This window comes from Heteronotia binoei, chromosome 21 (genome assembly GCF_032191835.1).
Source record: "Heteronotia binoei isolate CCM8104 ecotype False Entrance Well chromosome 21, APGP_CSIRO_Hbin_v1, whole genome shotgun sequence".
Classification (NCBI taxonomy): Eukaryota; Metazoa; Chordata; class Lepidosauria; order Squamata; family Gekkonidae; genus Heteronotia; species Heteronotia binoei.
In genome coordinates this window covers 90,988,201-91,012,392 of record NC_083243.1, presented here as the reverse complement: position 1 = coordinate 91,012,392, position 24,192 = coordinate 90,988,201, and the positions used below count along the sequence as shown (strand labels likewise).

The window sequence follows — 24,192 nt, the reverse complement described above, 5'->3', positions numbered from 1 at the left end:
TTGCAAAGCAGAAATGCCCCAACACTCTTATTGGGATACAATTTCCATTCCCATTTCTTTGCTCAAATAATTTTTTTCCCTATAGTGAAGGAAAATATTTTCCATACAACCATTTTTTCCTATGTAGTTATACAGAGCTTTTGCCACTGAAGCTCTGTTCAAACTTTATGAACAGAGGTTGCTAGTTCATCATTTTTGCGCATTTTCCCTCACTACCTCATATGACGAATGGAAGTAAAAATTCCTTGGTTTCTCCAATCTTCAGTTTAACTTGATTGTTGTCATGGACATGGCATCCAAATACTGGCACCTGGACAGCTGGGAGTTCATTTTTTCCTGACAAACTAGGATTCTGAACCATCATTGAAGTCTGGCTTAGAATTCTGGTTGGTGGGGAAGAAACAAACTTTCACAAACTGCTCAGATTCAACAGTCATATAAATGAGACCTAGATTGGTGGCTTTTGAAACTGTCCACCAAGTGAGGGAGGATGTAAGTAGATAAAGTCAGGTCAGGAGCTTATAGGCTTTAGAGCAAACAGTATATTAACATGTCCAGAATGAAACCTTGATTAACAAAACACTGTCATCTCCATTCTTAGCTTCTACTTACAGCATGTCTGCCTCCTTCCTGCGCTGTATAATCAGATACTTGAGTCATTGGATGAGCTGGTCCTAACAGGTAGAGTTGTAATGAAATAGTGCTACAGCTGAACGACTTAAACTTTCCCTGTTTTGTATTCTTTTAAGGGCAGGTGCTTTCCCAATGCCAGCTCAGTATTTACCTACTGTCTCTTGGCTAGGGAGGGGACTAGACGTCACAGTAGAAAAGGAGGAGGGTAACAAAAGTTAGTCTGCCTTTTAAAACTTCACATGCAAAGGATTAGGCTTGCATCTGCTTGCATGCTTATTAATAGACACACTTAATCTCTGGATTGCAAGGATGCAGGAAGGAAGTGGAATCTTGAAAGAGGGCTTTCTTGTTAAAAAGGTATGTTCAGTTATTTCTGAATGTTGTCAAGCTTACAACCTCTCCTTTACAATGTGCCAGTCTTCAAAATAATATTCAAAATAAGTAAATATTCTGGCTATTGTTTTTGAATGGGGAAGCTTTCTGAGAGTCAGCAGCAGTGATCTAGAAGCTAGGCTATGGACAGCACCACCCTAACATTTTGCTATCCTTCCTCTTGTTTCAACTTGCAGCACTGCCTTCTCAGGCAGATCAAATCCCTCTCCTGAATTCACTGTCCTACTGACTGCTGCTTCTGTTCCTATATTTTCAAGCACCTCTCTTCATATTTCTGTCCTGAATAATCTTGTTTTGCATGCTTTACCAGATTGCTCTTCTCAGTCCTAGTTTATTAAGACTGCATGTTGATTTTTGTTAGAGGATTTCTAAATTCAAAACCCAGCTGCAGATATGAAAATTAATTTTTCTTAAAACTCACCAGGCGTCTTTTGTTATAGAATTGTATTTTACAACGCCACTCAGCTAATTTGGATGCATTTTTCTGGCACAAGGAGCCTTTCTCTCAAACAAGAGGGTCTCTGAGGTCCTCAGAGAAACATGCAGCCTATTTTCTTTCACAAATCAATTTATAATCCAAATGATGTAACAGCAGTAGCTCTGCCTTCCATTCTTTTTGCTCGTGTCTGATACTGCATTTACCAATAATCTCTTGTAAAAGTCCTAGTTCCCATGTTCCATCAAGAATCTGTTTGTTTTCCATGCAGCTGTTCCTTGTTACTCCATTTTCCTATATATTTTTGTATGTTTGGTTTGGTACAATATATGCATAAATCTTTTCTATTACTCCAGTTAGGCTTAGTTTTAGCCCTAATTCTCCGAAACAACAGATATGTTGATAAACCTGTATCTGCATGGTACCATTTCATGTTAGGGGCTCATATCATCTGTTGCTTCTTGCAAAACTAACAAACTGAACTATAAACACAAAGATGTCAGCCCCTGTGTGTAGGCTGAAGAGGTAAGATGCAGAGGTAGGCTTTCCTATTTGAGAATGAACTCTTAGCTCATAAAATATTTGATGCAGACAATGTATTGTTGTTTTTTATAACTCACATTTTTATTATTTTTAGCATCGTAAAACCAATACTAAGTATATAAAGATAACATCACTTACAGATATAACACATACAGAAAAAGTGCAAAAAGTTAAATATAAATAAAATTTACATACAGAAAACCTTAACTCAGGTTACATGTTAATAACATATTCGAAGATCCAATTAATACAGAATGTAATCCAGATATTTAGTTGGAATAGATGAACTAGATGATGGATTTTCATTTATGTATACAAGAAAACCAAACCATTTTTCAACAAAGGTATCTGCTAATAGTGGATTTTCATATTTCAATATGCAGGATGCCAACTAATCTTGAATGAAGAGATCCCAGACTTTATCAAACCATTGACGAATACTAGGACTTTTGTCAGATTTCCAACATAGACAATGTATTGTTAAACTACTATACACAACTCTACAGAAATTTCAAGCTTCATACAAACAAATTCTTCATGATATTCATAAGAACATAAGAGAAGCCATGTTGGATCAGGCCAATGGCCCATCCAGTCCAATACTCTGTGTCACACAGTAGCCAAAAAACCCCCAAGTGCCATCAGGAGGTTCACAAGTGGGGCTAGAACCCCTTCCACTTTGCATCCCCACCCCCACCCCAAGCACCAAGAATACAGAGCATCACTGCCCCAGACAGCGAGTTCCAACAATACGCTGTGGCTAATAGCCACTGATGGACCTCTGCTCCATATGTTTATCCAATCCCCTCTTGAAGCTGGCTAAGCTTGTAGCTGCCACCTCCTGTGGCAATGAATTCTACGTGTTAATCACCCTTTGGGTGAAAAAGTACTTCCTTTTATCTGTTCTAACCTGACTGCTCAGCAATTTCATTGAATGCCCACGAGTTCTTGTATTATGAGAAAGGGATAAAAGTACTTCTTTCTCTACTTTCTCCATCCCATGCATAATCTTGTAAACCTCTATCATGTCACCCCACAGTCGATGTTTCTCCAAGTAGCAGTTTGATTCACAATATAAAATTATGTAAGCTGCAGCTTTGCCTAGAATTTTGCATGTTAAGGAGAAAGTTAAGCTACAATTCATTTGTCTGGTGTGCCGGCTTTGCATGCATCTAGATAGCTACCTGGGGGGGGGGGGGGGGTTATGAATGAGCCAAACCTTGAGAACCAGTGTCTAGAAATGTGGAGATGGATCTGTTCCTCCAGCCATTGATTTGCTGGCTGTTCTCAGCTAAGTCAGCATCATCTGCTCATCCCCAATTTCTAAAACAGGAAAAGCACAAATTGTCCAGGAAAAGCTACAGGAACTTGGCAGTTTGGGAAAGAAAGAAACTACTACGGGGTTGTTTGGAGCAAGGAAGCAGCAGGCAGGGAACTCTGACTCCTTTACAGATCTTTGGTCCTGAATGCCTCTCCAGGAAAGGCTTTCCTTGTTTACATAGGGCTACTGGGATAAAGTCATGTATCTACATGTTTGGAAGTAATTTTTCCTTACAATTTGCGTTTAAGCACTTTATAACAAGGTTGGTGCTTTAGGAATTATACATATGTTTCTGAATGTGGAGGGGTAGGGGGGAGCCAGGGAAATGTGCATCAGAATTCACCCACTGTGTCTGCTACAGCCTTCCTTTAGTGTAGAAAACAATATGGGAAGAAGTTGGCAGGTAAGCTATAAAGGAAGTGGGCAAGAGATATTAGCACTGTGAGTGCTTTAGTCATAGATTAGGTAGGCAGCTGAGATGCCATGATTCAACTCCAAAGAAGGAAATGTTTAGGTCGATTAGGCAGGCAAATGTAAGGAAGGAAGAGATGATTAGCTAACTTTCTAGTGATAATCACTGTCACTCAAGTTTTAAACAATCTGCCTACTCAGAAGATCAGCAAAGCAAATAAAACTTTTTCCCCATTACAATGTTTCCCTACTCTGTGAGAATATAAAACCTTGCCTTTCGAATGGCCCCTTTAGCTACTACTGCTAGAAACAGGAGAGGAGCTTTATGAAAGGACTTGTGGGTTTCACTAAGAACCCTCCCCCCCAAGTCACACAATTCAAACACTGCTCATTTGTTATGATGCTGAGTTTTCCTACTAAATTCATGAGTGTTTAGTGATACTAGATTTAATATAACAAGGGGAAGTCCATAGGTTATGCTAAACAAACCACCTCAGGCATACTTTAATAATTTTTTTGCGAATACTTCTAATGGTCCTGTTTTAGGGATAGGACTCAGCTTTGCATCACATCATCTGGACATAAAGCATGAATTTTGTTTTTTCTGAAAGAAATGAATATTTTTGTACATTAAATTGGCATTTGTTTCTGATTTGTGATGCACAATCAGCATGGCTTTTGTCCAAGCTGATCTTCTGTTATGACTTTGCAAACAGAGTTGGATTCTGTGGCCCATAGGGTTGCCAAGTCCAATTCAAAAAATATCTGGGGACTTTGGGGGTGGAGCCAGGAGACATTAGGGGTGGAGCCAAGATCAAGGCTGTGACAAGCATAATTGAACTCCAAAGGGAGTTCTGACCATCACATTTAAAGGGACAGCACACCTTTTCAATGCCTTCCTTCAACAGAAAATAATGAAGGATAGGGGCACCTTCTTTTGGGGCTAATAGAATTGGACCCCCTGGTCCAACCTTTTTGAAACTTGGGGGTATTTTGGGGAGAGGCACTAGATGCTATACTGAAAATTTGGTGCCTCTACCCCAAAAAACAGCCCCCCCAGAGCCCCAGATACCCACAGATCAATTCTCCATATTTTCTATGGGAATAAATCTCCATAGGGAATAACAGAGTTCCCAGCAGACATTTCCTTCCCCTCCCCGCCCGCTTTCTGACGACCCTGAAGCGGGGGGAGGGTCTCCAAACCGGGGGATCCCCTGCCCCCACCTGGGGATTGGCAACCCTACTTCAATGTATTTTTTTAATTTCACATTTTGTCTGCATACCTGGACATTTGTGGGGGTGGGTGGGTTGTAGAAAGACCTCTCTTGCCTGTTCACAGATATAATCACCAGATGTAAATATCCTCGGATTTGGCCAGCTTGGCTATTATAATATTGTGGGAGTGGCCGTTCCATTCCTCCACCTTTGTTTCCTCCCTTCTCTTCTTACTTCTCTGCTTCTCACTCTTTATCCCTCTCACTGTCCCTTCCTTTACTCTTCCCATGACTTTCACTTTTCTTTCCCTATTTCCCTCCTACCCCATCTCTCTCTGCTTATCCCACCCCATCACTATTTCTTCCTTTCCCTTTCTGACTCCCCCATCCCATCACTCTCTCTTTCTGCCTCCGCCACTCCATCACTGTTCCTTTCTCTCTCTTCCAGTCTCCCAAAGCCTACCATTTTCCTTCTCTCTCCCTCTCTCCTACTCTATCACTCTCTGCTTCTCTTTCTGCCTCCCTGTTACGCACATCAGTGCTGCTGCAGGGCCCAGTGTAGCTTTTTTATCCCCCACCACTATTGTCATCCTCAGTGGTAAGGCTGGCACAGCTCTCAGTGGCCCACTGAAGCTCCTTCCCATTGCTGCTGCTGGTCCCAGCTAAACTTCCTCCCCCCACACCCCCACCAGGCCTAATGACAGAGGAGGAGGAATAGAATCATAGAGTTGGAAGGGTCATCTAGTCCAGCCTCTGCACAGTGCAGGAAATCCACAAATACCTCTTCCCCCCCACACACAAGGGTTGCCAAGTCCAATTAAAGAAAAATCTGGGGACTTTGGGGGCGGAGCCAGGAGACTTTGGGGGGTGGAGCCAGGAACAAGGATGTAACAAGCATAACTGAACTCCAAGGGAGTTCTGGCCATCACATATAAAGAGACAGCATGCCATTTTAAATGCCTTCCTTCCATAGGAAATAATGAAGGATAGGGGCACCATCTTTTGGGGCTCACAGAATTGGACCCTCTGGTCCAATCGTTTTGAAACTTGGGGGGTATTTTGGGGAGAGGCACTAGATGCTATACTAAAAATCTGGTGCCTCTACCTCAAAAAATAGCCCCCCCCGAGCCCTCAATACCCACGGATCAATTCCCTATTATTCCCTAAGGGAATCGTTCTCCATAGGAAATAATTGAGTTCCTAGTAGACATTTCCCTCCCCCCCACGCTTTCTAAAGGGGGGGAGGGCCTCCATACAAGGGAATCCCCCCTCCCTGCCCCCTCCCTCTCTCTCTCTCTCACACACAGACACTTACCGTACTTGGTCTTCTTCCAGCAGAATGTGCTTGCTGTGAAAACGAAAGGAAGGCTGCACAGGAAAAGAAAGGGAGGGGCCGTTCTCCATGGAAACTGTTATTTTCCCATGAAGCCCTTCCTGTTTCCTGTGCAGCCTTAAAGGGACACATTTTAAAACGGATCAGAAGCTCTACAACATGATGCCTAAAGGTACCGTATTTTTTGCACCATAAGACGCACTTCCCCCCCCCAAAAAAAGTGGGGGGGAAAGTGTGTGCATCTTATGGAGCGAAGGTACCATACGTACCTTCCTCCGTGGGGGGGGGGTGATCCGCTGCCTCCGTCCCGGCGCTTCCCGCCCCTGCCTGCCTGGCTCCAGCTCTGACGCTTACAGCAAGCGCCAGGATCGCTCCCTCCGCCCTCCGATCCCAGCACTTGCTTTAAGCATCAGCGCTGAAGCCAAGCAAACAGGCAGGGAGAAAGCACGCCGCCCCCTCCACAGCCAGCGCTTGCAAAGCGCTGGGTTTGCGGAGGGGGCGGGTGCTTCCTCTGTTCCTGTCTGCCTGGCTTCAGCTGCTGCTGATAGCAAGGGCTGGGATCGGAGGCTTGGCTGCCTCCGATCCCAGCCCTTGGTATCAGCAGAAGCTGAAGCCAGGCACAGAGGAATCACCCCCCCACTCCGCAAACCCAGTGCTTCGCGAAGCGCTGCGTTTGCGGAGGGGGGGGTGCTTCCTCTGTTCCTGTCTGCCTGGCTTCAGCTGCTGCTGATAGCAAGGGCTGGGATCGGAGGCAGCTAAGCTTCATGAAGTGCTGAGTTTGCGGAGGGGGCGGCATGCTTTTTCCGTGCCTGCGTGCCTGGCTGGGAGACAAGCGGCGAGATCGCTCCCTGCGAAGTGCTGGGTTTGCGGTGGGGGCGGAGGGAGCGATCTCGCCCTTGTCTGCCAGCCAGGCACCTGCGTCTTATGGTTCGGAGTGTCCAATGGACCGAAAAAGTATGTTTTCTCTCTCCCCCCCCCGCCCCGCCCCCAGATTTTTTGCGAGCGGCGGAGGAGGATGCAATTTCGGGGGTCCCCCGCCAGGGCGGGGGGGTTGGGAAACCTAGTGGCCCACAATCACCTAGCTGTCTTGGAAAAAGATTTTTCCCCATTTCCCCTTCCTGCAGGAGACCCCTGCGAGCTCTGAAAAGGCGTGAGGGACTTGCTTGGACAAAGAGCTACCCGATGGTGGAGCACTTGTTGGGAGAATCAAGCAACATTTTCACTCCCCCCTCCCCCCCCCCGAATTTTGCCATCTTCTGCTGACACAAGAGGCTTGCATGGTGGTACTTTGCCCACTTTCCTAATGCAACCTCACAGCCATGCCAGGTGGCTTTTGTCCACAAAGGTTCCCTGATGCCTGTAGTGCCACTTCAAATGGGAGGGTGTGATGGACTGAAAGCAGTTTGCCTGGGTGAGTGTGAAAAGCTCACTCTGATTGGCTGAGCTGCTTCCATGGATACAAATGTATTGAGTGGAAGAAGGCTGGCTGAGGGTGAAAAAACTCCTCAGAGTTGAGTTCAGCTGGAGATAGACTGAAGAAAGGAGCTAAGAACAGTCTGTCAGCTCAGTTCCTTGAGACAGAACTGGTTTGGTAGTTTGTCTAAGAGCGAGTTCATTTGTGAGAAGGGGCAAATCAAAGGCTTGTTCTGAGGGGAAACTCTCTGAGTTGCGGCACATTGTGTCACATAGCAGAGGAAAACTTGAAGGCTCTGCTGAGGAATCCTGTCAGTGCCAAAGGACAGACGCCTTGTTCAAATATAGAACACAAACACACTGGGAGAGAGGCTAAGGTTCTTGTGGCTGTTAAGAAATCCCAGAAGTCAGACAGGGATACAAGCCATGTGGGACTGAACACGGGATTGAGGTGCTGGTGTGATAGCACACAAGGGTATTACTCTATCATCCATCTCCTAGATATTACTCTAACATCTGGAGTGTTCCTGTATGCTAGTGGAAAGTGTCTGTGAGGGGATATTTTTATCACAAGTTCAGACAGTCCTCTGAGTGAATGACAAAGAATGTGTGGATTTTTTATATTTAAAAAGCCTAAAACTCCTTTTACAAATCTGTCTCTGAATTAGAGTTTTCAAAAGCTAGGGAAACACTTTTTGTTTGTTGTTTTATATTACTTCAGCCTGCCACCATCTCTAGTGTTCTTAGATCATTTATTATTTGAATTTCTGCCTGCCAACTGGTTTAAAATAACTATCCAGTAGTTATTATTTCCTCTCTTCCTTGCCTTCTGTATTTAATAAACCTAATCTTTGGTTTTGAACTTTAAAAATGCTTTGGTGCTTCATTATTTTTGACACAAGATTTTATTCTATATGCCTGAGGTACTGGGTAAAGGTGACAAAAATTCATAATGGCCACTTTTACCACACTGACCCTGACCATTCCTCACATTTACAGAGGCTGCAGTGCTCACTTAGTCCCTTATTGCATATATGAAAAAAATATAGTAACTTCATGCAGAATTTGTCAAGCATGCTATTTCTAAGTATTGCTTTACTCCTACTTTATCATTCTCCCTTCCTCCCCACCCCTCTCTTCATCTTCCCTTTCTTTTACTAGATGCATAATATTTCTCCCTGCTTCAGGATATGCAAGTAATCTTGTGTTAGAAATGTAAAATGCCTCTCCCACAGGTTCTCACCAAAGGTTTTATCAGCAAGTAGAGAATGTGTGAGAAAAGGAGATGTCTACATTCTTCAGTAACCAAAAAGATAGTTAGGGTTTGTAGAATCTTTCGGGCTCAAGTGCTGTGTTCTACTGGAGAAAGTTTTCCTTCCAGAAGTTTCGTTCTCAGCTGCGGAGAACATCCTCAGTGGCATTGCAGCCGGAGCAGGCGCTCTGACCTTCTTGGCTGCTATGCATTGAGTGGGGCCAGGGCTGCTGGAGAGCTGCTATTTCTAGGCTGGAGGGGGTGTGGTGAAAGGGCAATTGATTTGTGGATGTGCCCATTGTTTGGTGGGGCTTCCTGGAAGGGTAGTGATAAGGAAACTGGCTGTTGAATGTGACCATTGTTCTGTGTTAATTGCTGGAAGGGGTGTGAAGATAAGGAAGATGGTTGTTGACTGTGCTGATTGTTCTGTGGAATGTGACAATCTTTATCACTATGACCATCTTTATCACTTCCAAGGTTTAAGTCTTTGGAACAAGTCATGGAGTTTCAATAAAACAAGTCTTTGATTTAAAACAAAAGCTTGATTATTTCGAAATATCGATGCTTGACATTTTGGAAGTGATCCCTTGGGAATTTAACCGAACTGGCAACTTTTTAACCGTATGGCGGAAAGATTCCCTACATTCTCTACATCTCCGCATAGGATACGAGGCAGACCCAAAGGAGAGGATGCCAGGGTGAGGACACCGCCGTGGCACATCATCGACGCCTGTCGAATCACGAGGAGAGGGTCCCCCTTACACACCCAACAACTATTCATCACCCCTAAAGTGTGGGTACCCAGGACCTCCACAACCCTGATGGATGAGGCACCAGCTTGGAGAGAAGCAATCCTGGCAGGGCCATCCCGACGAAGACGACCGAGGGAAAAGAGCGGCCAGGACGGTGCAAGAGCCAGAGGTGGAGGGGGTCGAGACGAACTGAGCCGAGGAGGAGGATAGAGGTGACCCAGAACATCCGTGCCCGGACGAGGAGGAAGAGGAATCCAATCCTGATGACCGGGGGCTCTTCCAAATGGTGAGGGATGAGATGGCTGAAATGGCCAAATGCTTAAGGGATGAGATGCAAGCCAACGCTACATTCATGGCGCAAGAGATGAGAAGGCAGCTGGAGGGAATACTGCAGCTGACAGACCCAAGAGGAGGGCAGCTACCTCCTTCGGTGAGGCAGCCGGCCACACCGCCACCTCTGCTACCTCTCCTCCCCCAAGACTATGGGAGAGGGAGAGAACTGGATGCCACCTTCGATGGGGATCCTGAAGAGGTGGAATATTTCTCCATTTAAGCCAATAGCTTCATGCATTACTGGGGGAACACCTTCCCTGAATAATTCAGCAGAGTGGATTACTTGGGATCAAAGCTAAAGGGGGCTGCGAAGCGATGGTACGTAAGTCTGCATGAAACCAGGATCCCTGAATTGGATACAGTGGCCACTTTTCTCCAAGCCCTACTAATCCAATATGAAGACCCTCTCCAAGAGACCAGAGCCCTCACCGCTCTGCGAGACCTGCAGCAGGGATCTAAATCTGTGCATGAGTACGCTAATGAGTTCCAGGCCAACATGGCCAAAGTCCGGGGCTGGCACTAACTAATGAAAATACAGCAGTTCCAGAGAGGCCTGAATGCGAGTGTGCTAGATCGGGCGCTGCAGCAAGCTCATCCCACCACACTGGTGGGGTGGGTGCAACTGGCCAGAGAGGTGGAAACCAACATGAAACGAGTGGCCCTGCAATGGCAGCAGCAGCAAGGGGGTAAGGGGGGATGTGAGTCTCAGTTGGGGCAAAACCAGATGGGAAAAAGGGTGGCACCGTTGGGAGAGCAACCAAGCCGGCTACTCCCTGAAGCTGTTTTCAGTGCGGAGACCTAAACCATCTGGCTGCCAATTGCCCAGAGTGACCTCGAGACCCCCCCACCCCGAAACCCGGAGCCCCTAAGGTGAAGAAGACGGAAAACCGTCCGAAAGATTCAGTGAAAGGGAGCACCGCGGCATCGACCTCGATGGGCGAAGAAACCATCATCATAGACGAGCTGAGTGAGATGTCGTGGGATGATGAGCCGGCAGTAAACAGGGATGACCTGCACTGACAGGTGCCAAGCAGCAGGTCGCGGAATTAATGGCACCACTAAGGGTGAGAATAACCAGAATTTTATTTTTCGTTCCCCTGACTTTGTTAAACCCCAAACTAAAGAAATTTATCCATGCTCGGGTTCTACTTGACTCAGGGTGCACAAGAGACATAATTATGCCTAAGTTGGTGGAAGCCTTCGGCCTCCATAAGAGTCCATTGCCGCACCCAATACAGTTTGAGCAAATGAATGGGATTGTAATGAGAGGGGAACCGTGCATTGAGCAAACTCAAGAAGTACCCGTGGGAATAGAGAACCATTGGGACACAGAATTATTTGTGATAGCTGCCTCTTCCTCATTTGATATTGTATTAGGGGTAGGATGGCTGGCTAAACATGAGCCAGACATAAAATGGGGGGAACAAACCATAGACTTTACAGATAAAAGGTGTGAATACCACCAATGGAGCAAAGAGTGGGGGCCCGATCCACTCCCTAGGAATGAGAAACTGTGCCTACGGATGAAGGAGGTATGATCAATCCCTAAGGAGTACCAAGACTTAAAAAGAGTATTTAGTGAAGAGGAAGGCAATGAACTCTCCCCCCCCCCCCCCAATACTGACTGTACTATAGAACTAATCCCCAGGCAGGAGCTCCCAAAAGCTAAGTTATACTCGATGGGGTGGGCAAAAAAAGCCGAGCTGCGAAAATTTTTATACAAAAATTTAAAGAGAGGTTTTATCAGACTGGCTACCGCCCCGCACGCCACTCTGGTGCTTCTCCGGAAGAAGAAGGATGGGGGGCTTCGGCTTTGCATAGATTTTAGGGGAATTAATGGGATTTCCACCTCAATAATTAATGGGATTTCCACCTCAATACCGTTAATAAAAGACCTACTAAACACGGTGTCAGAGGGAAAGATTTTCACCAAGTTAGACTTGCGAGATGCATACTTCCGGGTACGCATAAAGGAGGGAGAAAAATGGAAGACAGCATTTAACACACCCATGGGACGATTCGAATATTTGGTCATGCCGTTTGGATTACAAGGAGCCCCAGGGGTTTTCATGAACTTTATCAATGAAGTGGTATGCCAATACCTGTACCGAGGGGTAGTGGTGTACCTGGATGATATAATGATTTATTCCAAGGATTCACAATTACATGTGAAATTGGTCCGGGAGGTACTAAGCACCATTTACAAGAATCAACTATATGCTAAGTTGTCCAAGTGTGAGTTCCACAAGATGGAACTCGACTATTTAGGATATAGCATGTCCAGAAAAGGACTGGCCATGGACCCTGCTAAAATCCAAGCAGTATTAGACTGGGAACCCCCGAGGACACGTAGACAGCTCCAATCGTTCCTCGGATTCGTGAATTTTTACCGTAATTTCATACAAGGGTTTGCACAAACAATGCTACCCCTAACTGATCTCCTCAAAACAAAGGGGAAGGATCCAGAGGCCAAACGACTGGGATGGGCCAAACTAGAATGGACTGCTAAATGCCAAGAGGCGTTCAATAAACTGAAAAGATTATTCACTAGTGAGCCCATCCTAACTCACCCGAATGAACTAAAACCCTTTGTGGTGCAATGTGACGCCTCCGATGTCGCTGTGGGGGCAATTCTGATGCAACCTGATGAAGAAGGGGCGTTAAAGCCTTGCGCTTACATTTCTAAAAAATTCACTCATGAGCAGAGGAACTGGTCAGTTTGGGACAAAGAAGCATTTGCGGTAACTTTCGCTTTAAAAACCTGGAGATCATGGTTAGAGGGAGCAAGGATTCCATTTGAGATTTGGACAGACCATAAAAACTTAGAAGCCCTCACAGGACGAAGAAAATTAACTGAAAAGCAAATTCGGTGGGCAGGCTTCTTTGCTAAGTTTGATTTTACCCTGAAACATATCCCGGGGTTAAAGAATTTTCTAGCAGACACTTTATCCAGACTCCCCCAACACAATAGTCAAAGGGAAGAGGTAATTGACTCTCTCATTCCGCCAAGCAAGTTAGGAGGGGCCATGACTACTTGCTCCAAAGCAAAGCGAGAAAACCTCGAAGAAAAGTGGGGGCGGGTTTGAGAGATTAATTGCAGAGGTAGAAAAAGGAGACCGCAAGCCAGAGGGAGTCACTAAAGGAGAAGGGGGATTCTGGTGCAAAGATGGTAAACTTTATGTACCAGAAAGCCTTAGAACAGAAGTACTGCAATTTTGCCTTAGCAGCAAACTTTCAGGACACTTTGGATATATGAAAACACTGCACTTGGTGAATCGACAATTTTGGTGGCCATTTATGAAAAAAGACATTTCCAATTATGTAACTTCATGCTCAATGTGTATAATGGCCAAGAAACGGGAAGGGAAACCCCCAGGACTATTGCAGCCCTTAGAGACAGCTAACCGACCAAGGTCGGTAGTCTCCATGAACTTTATTGTGGAATTGCCTATGTCACAAGGGAAAACCGTAATTCTAGTGATAGTGGACACTTTTTACAAACAAGCCCACTTCATCCCTTGTACTCAACTGCCAACTGCTAAAAAGCTAGCCCACTTATTTTTCCAAGATGTGGTAAAACTACACTCATTCCCAGATAAGGTAATTAGCGACCGGGGCCCACAGTTCGTTGCCAACCTCTGGTGGGAGTTTTGTAAACTGACAGGGATTGAATAAGGATTAAGTTCAGCGTATCACCTACAGACCAACGGACGGACAGAGAGGGTGAACGCATTGCTTGAGCAATGTTTGAGATGCTTTGTGAACTACCAACAATCTAACTGGGTAGAACTTCTGCTTTTTGCTGAATATGGATATAATAACTGTGCATAGCTCCACAAAGACTTCACCATTTCTGATAGTGAATGGTTATGAAGGGAAGCCTTTCCCCTTATTACCTGGTGGATCAATCCTGGAAGTGCCTTCTTCATTCGAACAATGGTGGGGTAGCCTGGGGAAGGTTTGGAAAACTATTCAAGAATACTTGGAACTAGCAAAAGACACTTACAAAAACCACTACGATAAAAGTCATACCCCGTGTGGGACTTTAAAGTAGGAGAGACTGTCTTTTTATCTACCAAGAATTTGCCTCAACCTTCTAAAAAATTGGCTTACAAATTCCTGGGACCGTTTCGGATAAAAAGGGTGATCAACAAAGTGACAGTAGAATTAGATTTACCTAAAATGTCTAGTAAAATACACCCTGTTTTTCATTGCAGTCTATTCTGTCAAGATCCTGGAGCTACGCCTTGGCACCCTTGACCCCAAGCTCCACAACCTATTCAGATTGGGGATCAGAGTCACCATGAAGTCAAGGAAATATTAGATGCTAAAGTAAAAAGGGGGGTGTTGTATTTTTTAATTCGATGGAAGCATTTCTCAGCAGCTCACGATGAATAGGTCGAGAGTTCACATGTCCAAGGAAGAGACCTAATAAAAAAGTTTTATAATGCTCATCCCTCAAAGCCCAGAAGAAGATCTTAGGGGGGGGGCAGTATGTCAAGCATGCTATTATTAAGTGTTGCTTTACTCTTACTTTATCATTCTCCCTTCCTCCCCCCTCCTTCATCCTCCCTTTCTTTTACTAGCCTTTGAACTTTAAATGCAATTTGCATCTATACGTTATTCTTTTGAAGTTATCTGTAACCCTGCCTATGAAGTAACCTTTAAGATACTTTGTACTATGACAATCTGTATCACTTCCAAAGTTTGAGTCTTTGAAACAAGTCATGGAGTTTCAATAAAACAAGTTTTGATTTAAAACAAAAGTTTGATTATTTTGAAATATCGCTGCTTGACAGAATTCCTCTACACCCTTCTAAATTGTTGCCATGCTAATATATTCAGTACCTATAAATATTTCTTCTGCATCATTTATTATGATGGCCAACACAAGGGTTCAATCTTATCAGCCTGCTCTGCTGACACCAATATCCTTCTACATCTGCAGAAGGCTCCTTGTGCTGGGGGAATGCACCAGAAGAATAGACTTGTAGGTTCTAGTCCAACACATCTGTGCTGATTCATGGGTCATTAGGCCAAATAAGATGTGATGGCATTCTTCAGGTCAAGGAAACTGCTGCCATTAAGTCTTTTTAAAATGTGACAATCCAGTCCTGATTGGGCTAAAGTGCTCTTGTCCCACACTCTCCACACCTTATCAGGTGCAGAAACAGCTACACCCCTCAATGGATCAGGATTGTGCCCTTGGAGCTTGGAAGATGCTTGGAAGATGAGCTTGCCTCCTCTACTCAGCTTGTGAAGAGTGTGTGCATCTAATAACTTTTGTAAAGGAGACCTAAGTGGCAACAAGGCTGTTCTATGCAAATGGGTACAGCTCCATATATTGTTCTCACATAGTATGGAAGGATGGGAAGCAACATTATTGTTGCAAAAACTTCATGCGATTGTTATTAAAGGGTAAAATGCATTTGTTGATACACAAGCTAGTATAATATAGACTAAAACAAATTAAGCATAAATTATAATGGAGGGGTTGGAATCACAGATATACTACACTGACATTGATAAATAAATGTTTTTAAACTGCTGCTAAAATTGCCATTTCTTGTTTGTAGGGGCATGTTGTTCACAACTGGAAGGCAAGATGGTTTGTTCTTCTCCAAGACAGGCTGCTCTATTATAAATTTGTGGGAGGAAAGAAGGAAGCTTCTCCAAAAGGAACAATTCTTCTGGACTGCTGCACAATCACCTGCCCATGTTTAGCATTTGAGAACAGGCCGGTATGACCTAAAGGGTGCCTATTTGATTAAAAAAAAATGTTGATGCATTGACTGTAGGAAATGAAGGGAACGAATTACAGAATCAGGCTGCACTGGAATGTGGGAGGGTGGAGTCTCTGCCTGGGTCATTCAAAGTTACAGTATGTCACCTCTGACCAGACTAAAGTGCACCCTTGCTTTGATAAATCAGAGACTGCTTCAGACCAACACGGCTGCCCACCCACCTGGATCTGTCAGAGACAGGATGCATGATTTGTTCCAAAATGTCCCAGGTTCATAAGAAGAGCCTTGGTGGATCAGACCAGTGGTCCATCTAGCCCAGCATCCTGTCTCTCACAGTAGCTAACCAGTTCTTCTGGAGGGTCAACAGCAGGGCATGGAAGCCAAGGTCTTCCTCTGAAGTTGCCTCTTGGCACTGGGGTTCAGAGGCTGAGTGTCTCTGAATACAGAGGTTCCCTTTAGTCACCATGGCTAGTAGCCACTGATAGACTTATCCTCCATGGATCTGTCTAATTCCCTTTTAAAATTTGTGGCCATTATTACTTACTCTCTTTGGCAACAAATTCCATAGTTTAATAACTCACAGGGCAGAAAAAACTTTACACCATATCTACTGTCCATCAGCTTAATTGGATGCCCTTGAGTTCTAGTATTTTGGGAGAGGGAGAAAAAGTTCTCTTTGTCAACTTTCTTCATCCCATGCATAATTTTATAAACCTCTGACATGTCCCTGCCCCCTGTAATTTCTAAATTGAAAAGTCCCAGCCTCTTCAGCTTTTCTTCATAGGGGTAGATGGTCCAACATCTTGGTTGCCCTTTTCTCTATTTTTTTTTCAGATACAGTAACACAAGGGCAGAGAGTATTCCAAATGAGGCCGTAACATAGATCTATGCAGGCTGTTTTATTTTCAGTCCCTTTTCTAATAATCCCTAACATAGTTTGCCTTTTTCACCACTGTAGCACACACCTAATCTTAGCTGTTTCTTCCTATTACCTTGGGTTCCCTGCTCACTATCAGTATTGCATTCAATAAGTGTCCCCCTACTATACTGCCTAGGACATTACTTATGAGTAGTGCCCTTTTCTAGTGTTACAAACTGAGGACTTTAATGATAAAGGCAGAAAGGAACAAGAGAAGGCAGAAAGGAACAAGATTGCCCCTTCCCCACTACAGTTTTTAAAGCTGTAGGGCTATCAGAAATGTTTTTAAAAGATTTCATCACCTGACAACATACTCGCAACTAGAGTCATCAAGATCTGTGTTTCTCCTTGTTTGGATGACATTTTAATATACTTTTTTTGAGGCATATTGGGCATTGCTAATACCTGGCAAGTTCCATAAATCCTTTTTTCTTTGCATTGTTACTTTTTGTAGCTGGTTATTAAACTGAATACAAAAAACAACACAGAATATTTTCTTGATTCATGCTCCAGAGAAGAGCGTGATGCTTGGGCATTAGATATCACTGGTGCTATTCATGCCGGCAATCCATTGCAAGTCCAGCAGCTTCACCTTATGAAAAATTCCTTCAAACTGCCTTCCAATATCAGCTTGAAGTAAGTATAAAACAATTATTCCGTGTTCCTATGATACACCTGTGTGTGTATATATCATAGAAAACAAAACAAGAGCCTACCTCTTTTCCTGTTCTTCACAGCTCAACAGGGATGGGTAGGGATGCCAGCCTCCATGTGCAACCTGGGGATTCCCCAGAATTGCACCTCATCTCCAGACTACGTAGATCAGTTCTCCTGGAGAAAATAGATGTTCTGGAGGGCAGACTGTATGGCATTGTACCCCACTAAGGTTCCTGTCCTCCCCAGGCTCCATCCCCAAATCTCCAGGAGTTTTCCAACCCGGATCTGGCCACCTTACCTCTTATCCCCTATTGGTGACCAGGAGGGATCTGGCAACCCTAACTAAGTCCAGTATGCTAAATCTCTGCATAAGCATCTATAGACTGAACTCTTTGTGGCACTTGCCAATTCTGTTGCCTCTACAGCCTGATACACACCTTTATGTAACAGATGATTTATCTACCATTGATTACCCTTGACAACTAGCTGCTGAATCTGTGAATCTGGTTTGACTGAAAAACACTGTGTTTGAGGACAGAGTAACGGGAACTTTATCTGTGTTATGTTATGGCCTGTTCAGATATATGCAATGTCATTTAATGTACTGAAATAATCAAGTATAAGTGTTTGTGTGAACCTGCCCTATGAAGGCATTTTTATACCCCTGTGTTATTCCTGCTAGGCCTTCCATTAATGGAAGGGGCACTTGTGATACAAGCCAGAACTCATTATTGGTTGATTGAGACTGAGGAATTTTGGCCATTTGACAAGACCTGATTCTCTGCTTAACACTGTCCCTTTGTTCTTTTACAGTCATATCATAGATAAAATGCATGACAACAGTAGTGGAGTTAAGCTGATGCCTAACACTGAACAAGGCAACACATATAAAGAAAGTTTTACAGGTACACAAACTTTCAGTACTTCACTATTCCTTAATATGAAAGGGCTCCTCAGGGTGTGGCCACCTGTTTTCATTATCAGAATTAGCACTGATAAATGTGAAAGTATAAATGGTACATTTTCAGTGAGTAACAATAATTAGGTTTCACATATCTAGGATTAGGTGCAAAAAATTATATGATGCAGTGAGTTACCCACTCGCCGCCAATATATCCCTTTGGATATTAACTGCTATTTCTCTTACACTCAGAGTTTTTATTCCCAGTTATTCATCTAATCCCTCTCAAGCCTTAACCTATGTGTTAAAGGAGATTAATGGATACTACTAAAACGCGATGTTTCTGATAATGTTTAACCAAAGACAAGAACTTACATCCAGGGTTTGACTTATAGAGGTGGGCAATAAATTGACAGCAATCACACATTTCTGTAGGCCACAATACAAGACTGTATAGAAGAATGGAAGGGGGAAGGAAGTGTTCTGGAGAAACTATGGTGGTCTAGGATACACAAAAAAGTAAGGAATGGTCAGATGAATCCTTATGGCAGTTTTCTCCATGAAAGGATGAGAGTGCCTGGTTCCCCCTGCCTTTGTGACAGGTAGGTTCACCAATCCCTAGTTGGGGGCAGGGGATCCCCTGGTTTGGAGGCCCTCCCCCCCACTTCAGGGTTATCAGAAAGTGGAATGGATGGGTTTTGAATGTCTGCTGGGCACTCCATTATACCTTATGGAGACTGATCTTCATAGGGTACAAGGGAGAATCAATCCATGGGTATCTGGGGCTCAGGGGGGCTGTTGTTTGAGGTAGAGGCACCAAATTTTCAGCATAGCATCTGATCCTCTCTTCAACCCCCCCCCCAAAGCTTCAAAAAGATTGGACCAGAGGGTCCAATTTTATGAGCCCCAAAAGAAGGTGTCGCCATCCTCCATTATTTTCAAATAAGGGAAGGCATTTGAAAGGAGCGCAGTCCCTTTAAATGTGATGGCCAGAACTCCCTTTGGAGTTCAATCATGCTTGTCACAACCTTGCTCTTGGCTCCACCCCCAAAGTCCCCAGACATTTCCTGAGTCAGACCTGGCAACCCTAGTGACAGGTGTGCTGCAGATTGTTGTTGATGGTCTTCAGGACTGCTTTTTGTCTTCTCAGGTGCTGCACTGGTGGACTGGCTGATTTCCAACCAGTTTTCTGCCTTCCGGCTAGAAGCAGTCACATTGGCCTCTGTGCTGATGGAAGAAAATGTAACCAAGCCTGTGGGAGCCCGGAGTGTTGAGGCTATGAGGAACGGTGATCTGGCAGAGCAGTTTTTAGATGACTCCACTGCACTATATACATTTGTAAGCAATTTCTGTATGCAGGTCTCCCTTTGTCATGGCACTTAAAATTGAGGGTGGTCATGCATGTGCCCTGATTGGGGCAAACCATCAGCAAAAATATGATTCAGATGACAAACTCCTTGAAAGATAATTTGAAAATAATCTTTCAAGTGCTTTGAAGACCTAGATAAATATTGATACAGTAGATGGACTTTGCACTGAGTCTATATTCACACTGGGTGCAGCTTGTCCTTTATGCAGGTCTGCAATAAAGGAAGCCAGTTTGTACATTTTTGTTTCTACAGTTTTTAAATAATCTTATGCCTGCCAAAAATGCTGCTTTGGGGATGGGATTTTTTTTTCAAAATAATAGAGCAATGAACACTTAATTAGCAGGGCCAAAAAGCAATGCTTTGTTTTATGAATTTCAATTTATTCCCCCAAAATGCCCAATGTTTAAAAAATGTAATTTCAGGCAGACAGCTACAAGAAGAAAGTCAGCTCCAAGGAAGAGCTTCATCTTAACATTCTTGAACTGAGTGGCAAAATTGTAAAGCAAGGCTTTTTAATAAAACAGGTGACTATAACTTTTGGATAATGAAGGCAAACTGTGTGTGTGGCGATGTTCATTGGAACAAAAAATCCTAACTATTAAACTGCATTAGGATTGGCAAGCTCCCACTGGGGGCGGAGTTTTTCCCAGTTTGGGGCACCCTAACCCACTGGCATGGAGCCAGCTGGCGGGGGGGTGGGATCCCTGCCACCCAAGAACTCTGAATGCTAGAGCGTCCTTGACATGATGTGCCCAGCGCAATGACATCACTTCTGGGTGTTGTCATTGCATCACACGTGCTTTGTGTGCATGAACAAAGTTCCCCGCTGAAACAAAGGTAGGACTTGGCAACCCTAAACGGCATACAAAAAAAGTGCAGAATATTTTTTCTATTTGTGCTCCAAAGAAGCACCTACTGCATGCCCTTCACATAGAAGGCTACCCAAGCAGCATAATGGTATTGTGACCAGGAAATCCTTGTTTCTTTTATTACATTATTTAACACCAATTCAAATAGCTTTAGAATGGAAGCTGGTTATTCCCCTTTACCACAGTGCTCTGAAACTAGCCATGATGTGCATGCATAGTCATAATTATGTGTCTTTGAAAATGTACTATTCACCATACAAACATGAAGATTACTGCACTAAATGTAAAATTTTACTTGAACTATTAGTGACAATTTCTTCCCATCTCCAACTTACGCATGCAGTAGTTACCAGAAGCAATCATATATGAAGGCCTTTTCAAAAATCCATCAAGTATGTTGATAACCCTCAGATTTCAACCGTTGCCTTGAGAATAAGCCCAAAACCCTGAAGGAAAGTTAACTTAGTTTTATCCTTTCAACTTCTCAGGGGCACAAGAGGAAAAATTGGAAGGTGCGGCGTTTTGTCCTGAGAGCTGACCCTGCTTTCCTGCACTACTATGATCCTACTAAGGTGCAACAACAGACTACAAATACATTAGATTACTTTCTGCATGACTTTTTAAAACACAAAGTTAACATTTTTGAATTCCTTCTTATACTGACTTCTGTGAGGCTCAGGTCAGACCTCTAACCTGTGATTATACTAGTTCAAAACTGTAGCAGAGGCAGGTGTGAGCAATCCAAATAATGTACATTGCTGGAGTTGAACATCATTAGGTAACCCTTTTGTGAACTCATGTGTTCCATTTTAAATCAAGACGTTGCCTCTTTAGATAATTAACTTTGAGTGTCAGTTGAAAGGTGAACAATGCTGGGAAAGGACTGCAGAGAAATAAACTTTAACAGGAATGGGCCGAGACAAGTCTTGTGTGCTTTTGGTACGACCATCTGCTGTGTAGGCAAGTCTTCCTTGCCAGCGTAAAATATTTTGCAGGGTACTTTTTGTTCAGATTCTTTTTCCCCCCTGCAGGAAGATAACAGGCCAGTTGGTGGTTTTTCTCTTCGTGGCTGCCTTGTCTCAGCACTAGAGGACAATGGTGTCCCAACAGGTGAGCTGCAAGCATTCTGGAAAAATGAGCTCCACTTACTTCAGAATTTATCACATACTGCTTTCCAGCATTAATCTTTAATGTGGACTACCTCCTTGTGCTGAGAGAGCTTTAGCCATTGTCATTAACACTGCAGCTTGGAAAAGAATGTTTGGATATGGCTGCCACTGTCATTATAGAAATGGCTGATTCATACAAAAGGGTTTTTTCAAATGTATTTTTATATTTTAGAAAACAAAGTAAAGATGTGAAGGGGATACAAAAATGAAAAAGGGCTTGCATATCACAATTACATATATTAAAAATAATTATTATATAACACAGTGTGTATATAACAAAACGCATTTCTTCCCAACACCCTCTTCATTATAATTTGAAAACACTATCTGTAAAATATAATAATACTTCTGTTGCGGTACATTTATATTCAATTTTTTGGATTTCAGATTCCATAACAAATCTGTTTTACATCTACATTATTGATTTCATCTTTACTACCTATTTGGTATTATATATTTTTGCCACTTCTACCTACTCAGTGTAACTTTCAACAATAAGTAGTACATCATAGTACAAAAAGAAAATCTGTTATATATCTCATAATAAGGTGGAGGACATTTCTGCTCAGAATTCACTTCTTTATACATTTATATTCAAGATGTTACTTTTGAAACTTATTCTCATTTTGCTTCTACATTTCAATACATTTGTGTACAAATTTTTAACTGCTTCTCATTCTGAATTTGTCTCCTGCTTGTGTAATACATACTTCATCTCTCCTCAGATTTCATGATTGATCTATTTAATATATAAATTGTTAATTCTGCCATTACTACATAGCTTGCAAGCTTATTTTCCCATTCTTCTAGGCAGGGGCAGACATCTATTTTCTGTTCCACTGTGTAGATAATTCTAGCTGTTCGTGCAAAAGGTTTTTGAGGTGATGGTATACCCACATACAGGGGCAGATTTAGGGTTGCCAAATCTGACTCAAGAAATATCTGGGGACTTTGGGGTGGAGCCAAGAGTAAGGGTGTGACAAGGATGACTGAACTGTGAAGGGAGTTTTGGTCATCATATTAAAAGGGACAGCATGCCTTTTAAATACCTTCCTTCCATTTGGAACAATGAAGGATAGGAGCACTTTCTTTTGGGGCTCAGAATTGGACCCCCTGGTCCAATCTTTTTTAAACTTGTGGGATTTTTTGAGGAGAGGCACCAGATGCTGTGCTGAAAGTTTGGTGCCTTAACTGAAAAAAAAAGCACCCTCAGATACCCACAGATCAATTCTCCATTGTACCCTATGGGTCTCCATAGGGTATAATGGAGTGCCCAGCAGACATTCCCCCCCTCGCCACTTTCTGATAACCCTGAAGCAGGGGAGGGCCTCCAAACCAGGAGATCCCCTGCCCCCAACTGGGAATTGACAACCCTAGAATTGGCCATTAAGGCCACCAAAAAAGTTCCAGTGGATCAGTGCCTGGTAGTCCACCATCTCCTACTGATGCCATTCTGACCTCAAGGAAGGGTCATGTGCTGTCTGTCACAAGTTAGCCCCACAGGGACAGGAGGCATCTGGTGCAATCTCACTCATGTGGTGAGGAATGGGCCTAGAATAGCCTGGTCCCCCCTTCTTTTTGGGAGCAGTGCCAGAACGAACTGGAAAGGAGGTTTTTTTTCCTAGGGTCAATTTCCCTTCCAATCTACCCCTGACCACATAAGTACATGATCACACCAAAAATGTGCCACTTCTTTGGACTGTTCATGCATTCTCTCTCTTTTCCTTGTGTATCATGATTCATTTGTTTTCTCTTTATCACTACTGCTATAGCAGTCATATTGTCCCTATTCCTTCCTAATCTGTCACCCCCCCTTTTGCAGGAGTGAGAGGAAATGTGCAAGGTAATCTATTCAAAATCATCACTAAGAATGACATTCACTACTACATACAGTCCAGTTCCAAGACAGAAAGAGCACACTGGATTGAGGCCATCAAACAACTAACTTAACCATGCAAAAGTGTATCTGGACAAGAGGAGAATCCAGCCAAGCTGACTGCTGCTTGGGTATACACAATGGTTGGCTTTGAGATGTATGAGTGAGTCATTTCAGCTGAGCACATAGTATATATCTGACAAATATATACTAGACTTTACCATTGGATCAGATTGGCCACTTACTCCATTGGGAAAAATCACGGTGGAAGCCAGAGGAAGTTTCAAGCAGCTACCCCGACGCTATTTCCTGGAGTCAGAGAGAGGGACAAACTATCCCGCCCCCAGCAATTTCCACTAATGAAAACAGTGCAGAAGGGAAACTGAAAGCCCTTCCTCCCCCCCTTGCAGTGCTCTGAGACTGAATGGAGCAACTGAATGTTTTCATGGTAAGCTCCCTCATTCATAAATGTGACATATGAGACATCTGTTTCCTAACTTATGTTACCTGTAATGTCTAGTTTGGCTCCCAGTTCACTTTCATCCAGACTCCTAGTTTCCCAGCCTACAAGGATATACCACTTTATATTTGTTGTTCTCAATTTTTATAGGGTTTTAGATTTATTTCTGAATATTAGATATTTTACCTTTTTG

The 24,192-nt window shown here is 43.5% G+C and overlaps 1 protein-coding gene across 1 annotated transcript; it reads left to right on the top strand.

Moving 5' to 3' along the window:
- The first annotated feature begins 856 nt into the window (after positions 1-856).
- On the top strand, positions 857-23,791 carry LOC132589280 (pleckstrin-2-like). The gene is made up of 9 exons (XM_060261982.1): positions 857-990; positions 15,611-15,775; positions 17,152-17,333; positions 18,168-18,259; positions 19,406-19,593; positions 20,048-20,149; positions 20,983-21,066; positions 21,526-21,604; positions 23,486-23,791. Exons 1-9 carry the CDS (start codon positions 943-945, stop codon positions 23,611-23,613), a joined length of 1,068 nt encoding a protein of 355 aa, XP_060117965.1. The 5' UTR covers positions 857-942; the 3' UTR covers positions 23,614-23,791.
- The last annotated feature ends 401 nt before the right edge of the window (positions 23,792-24,192 follow it).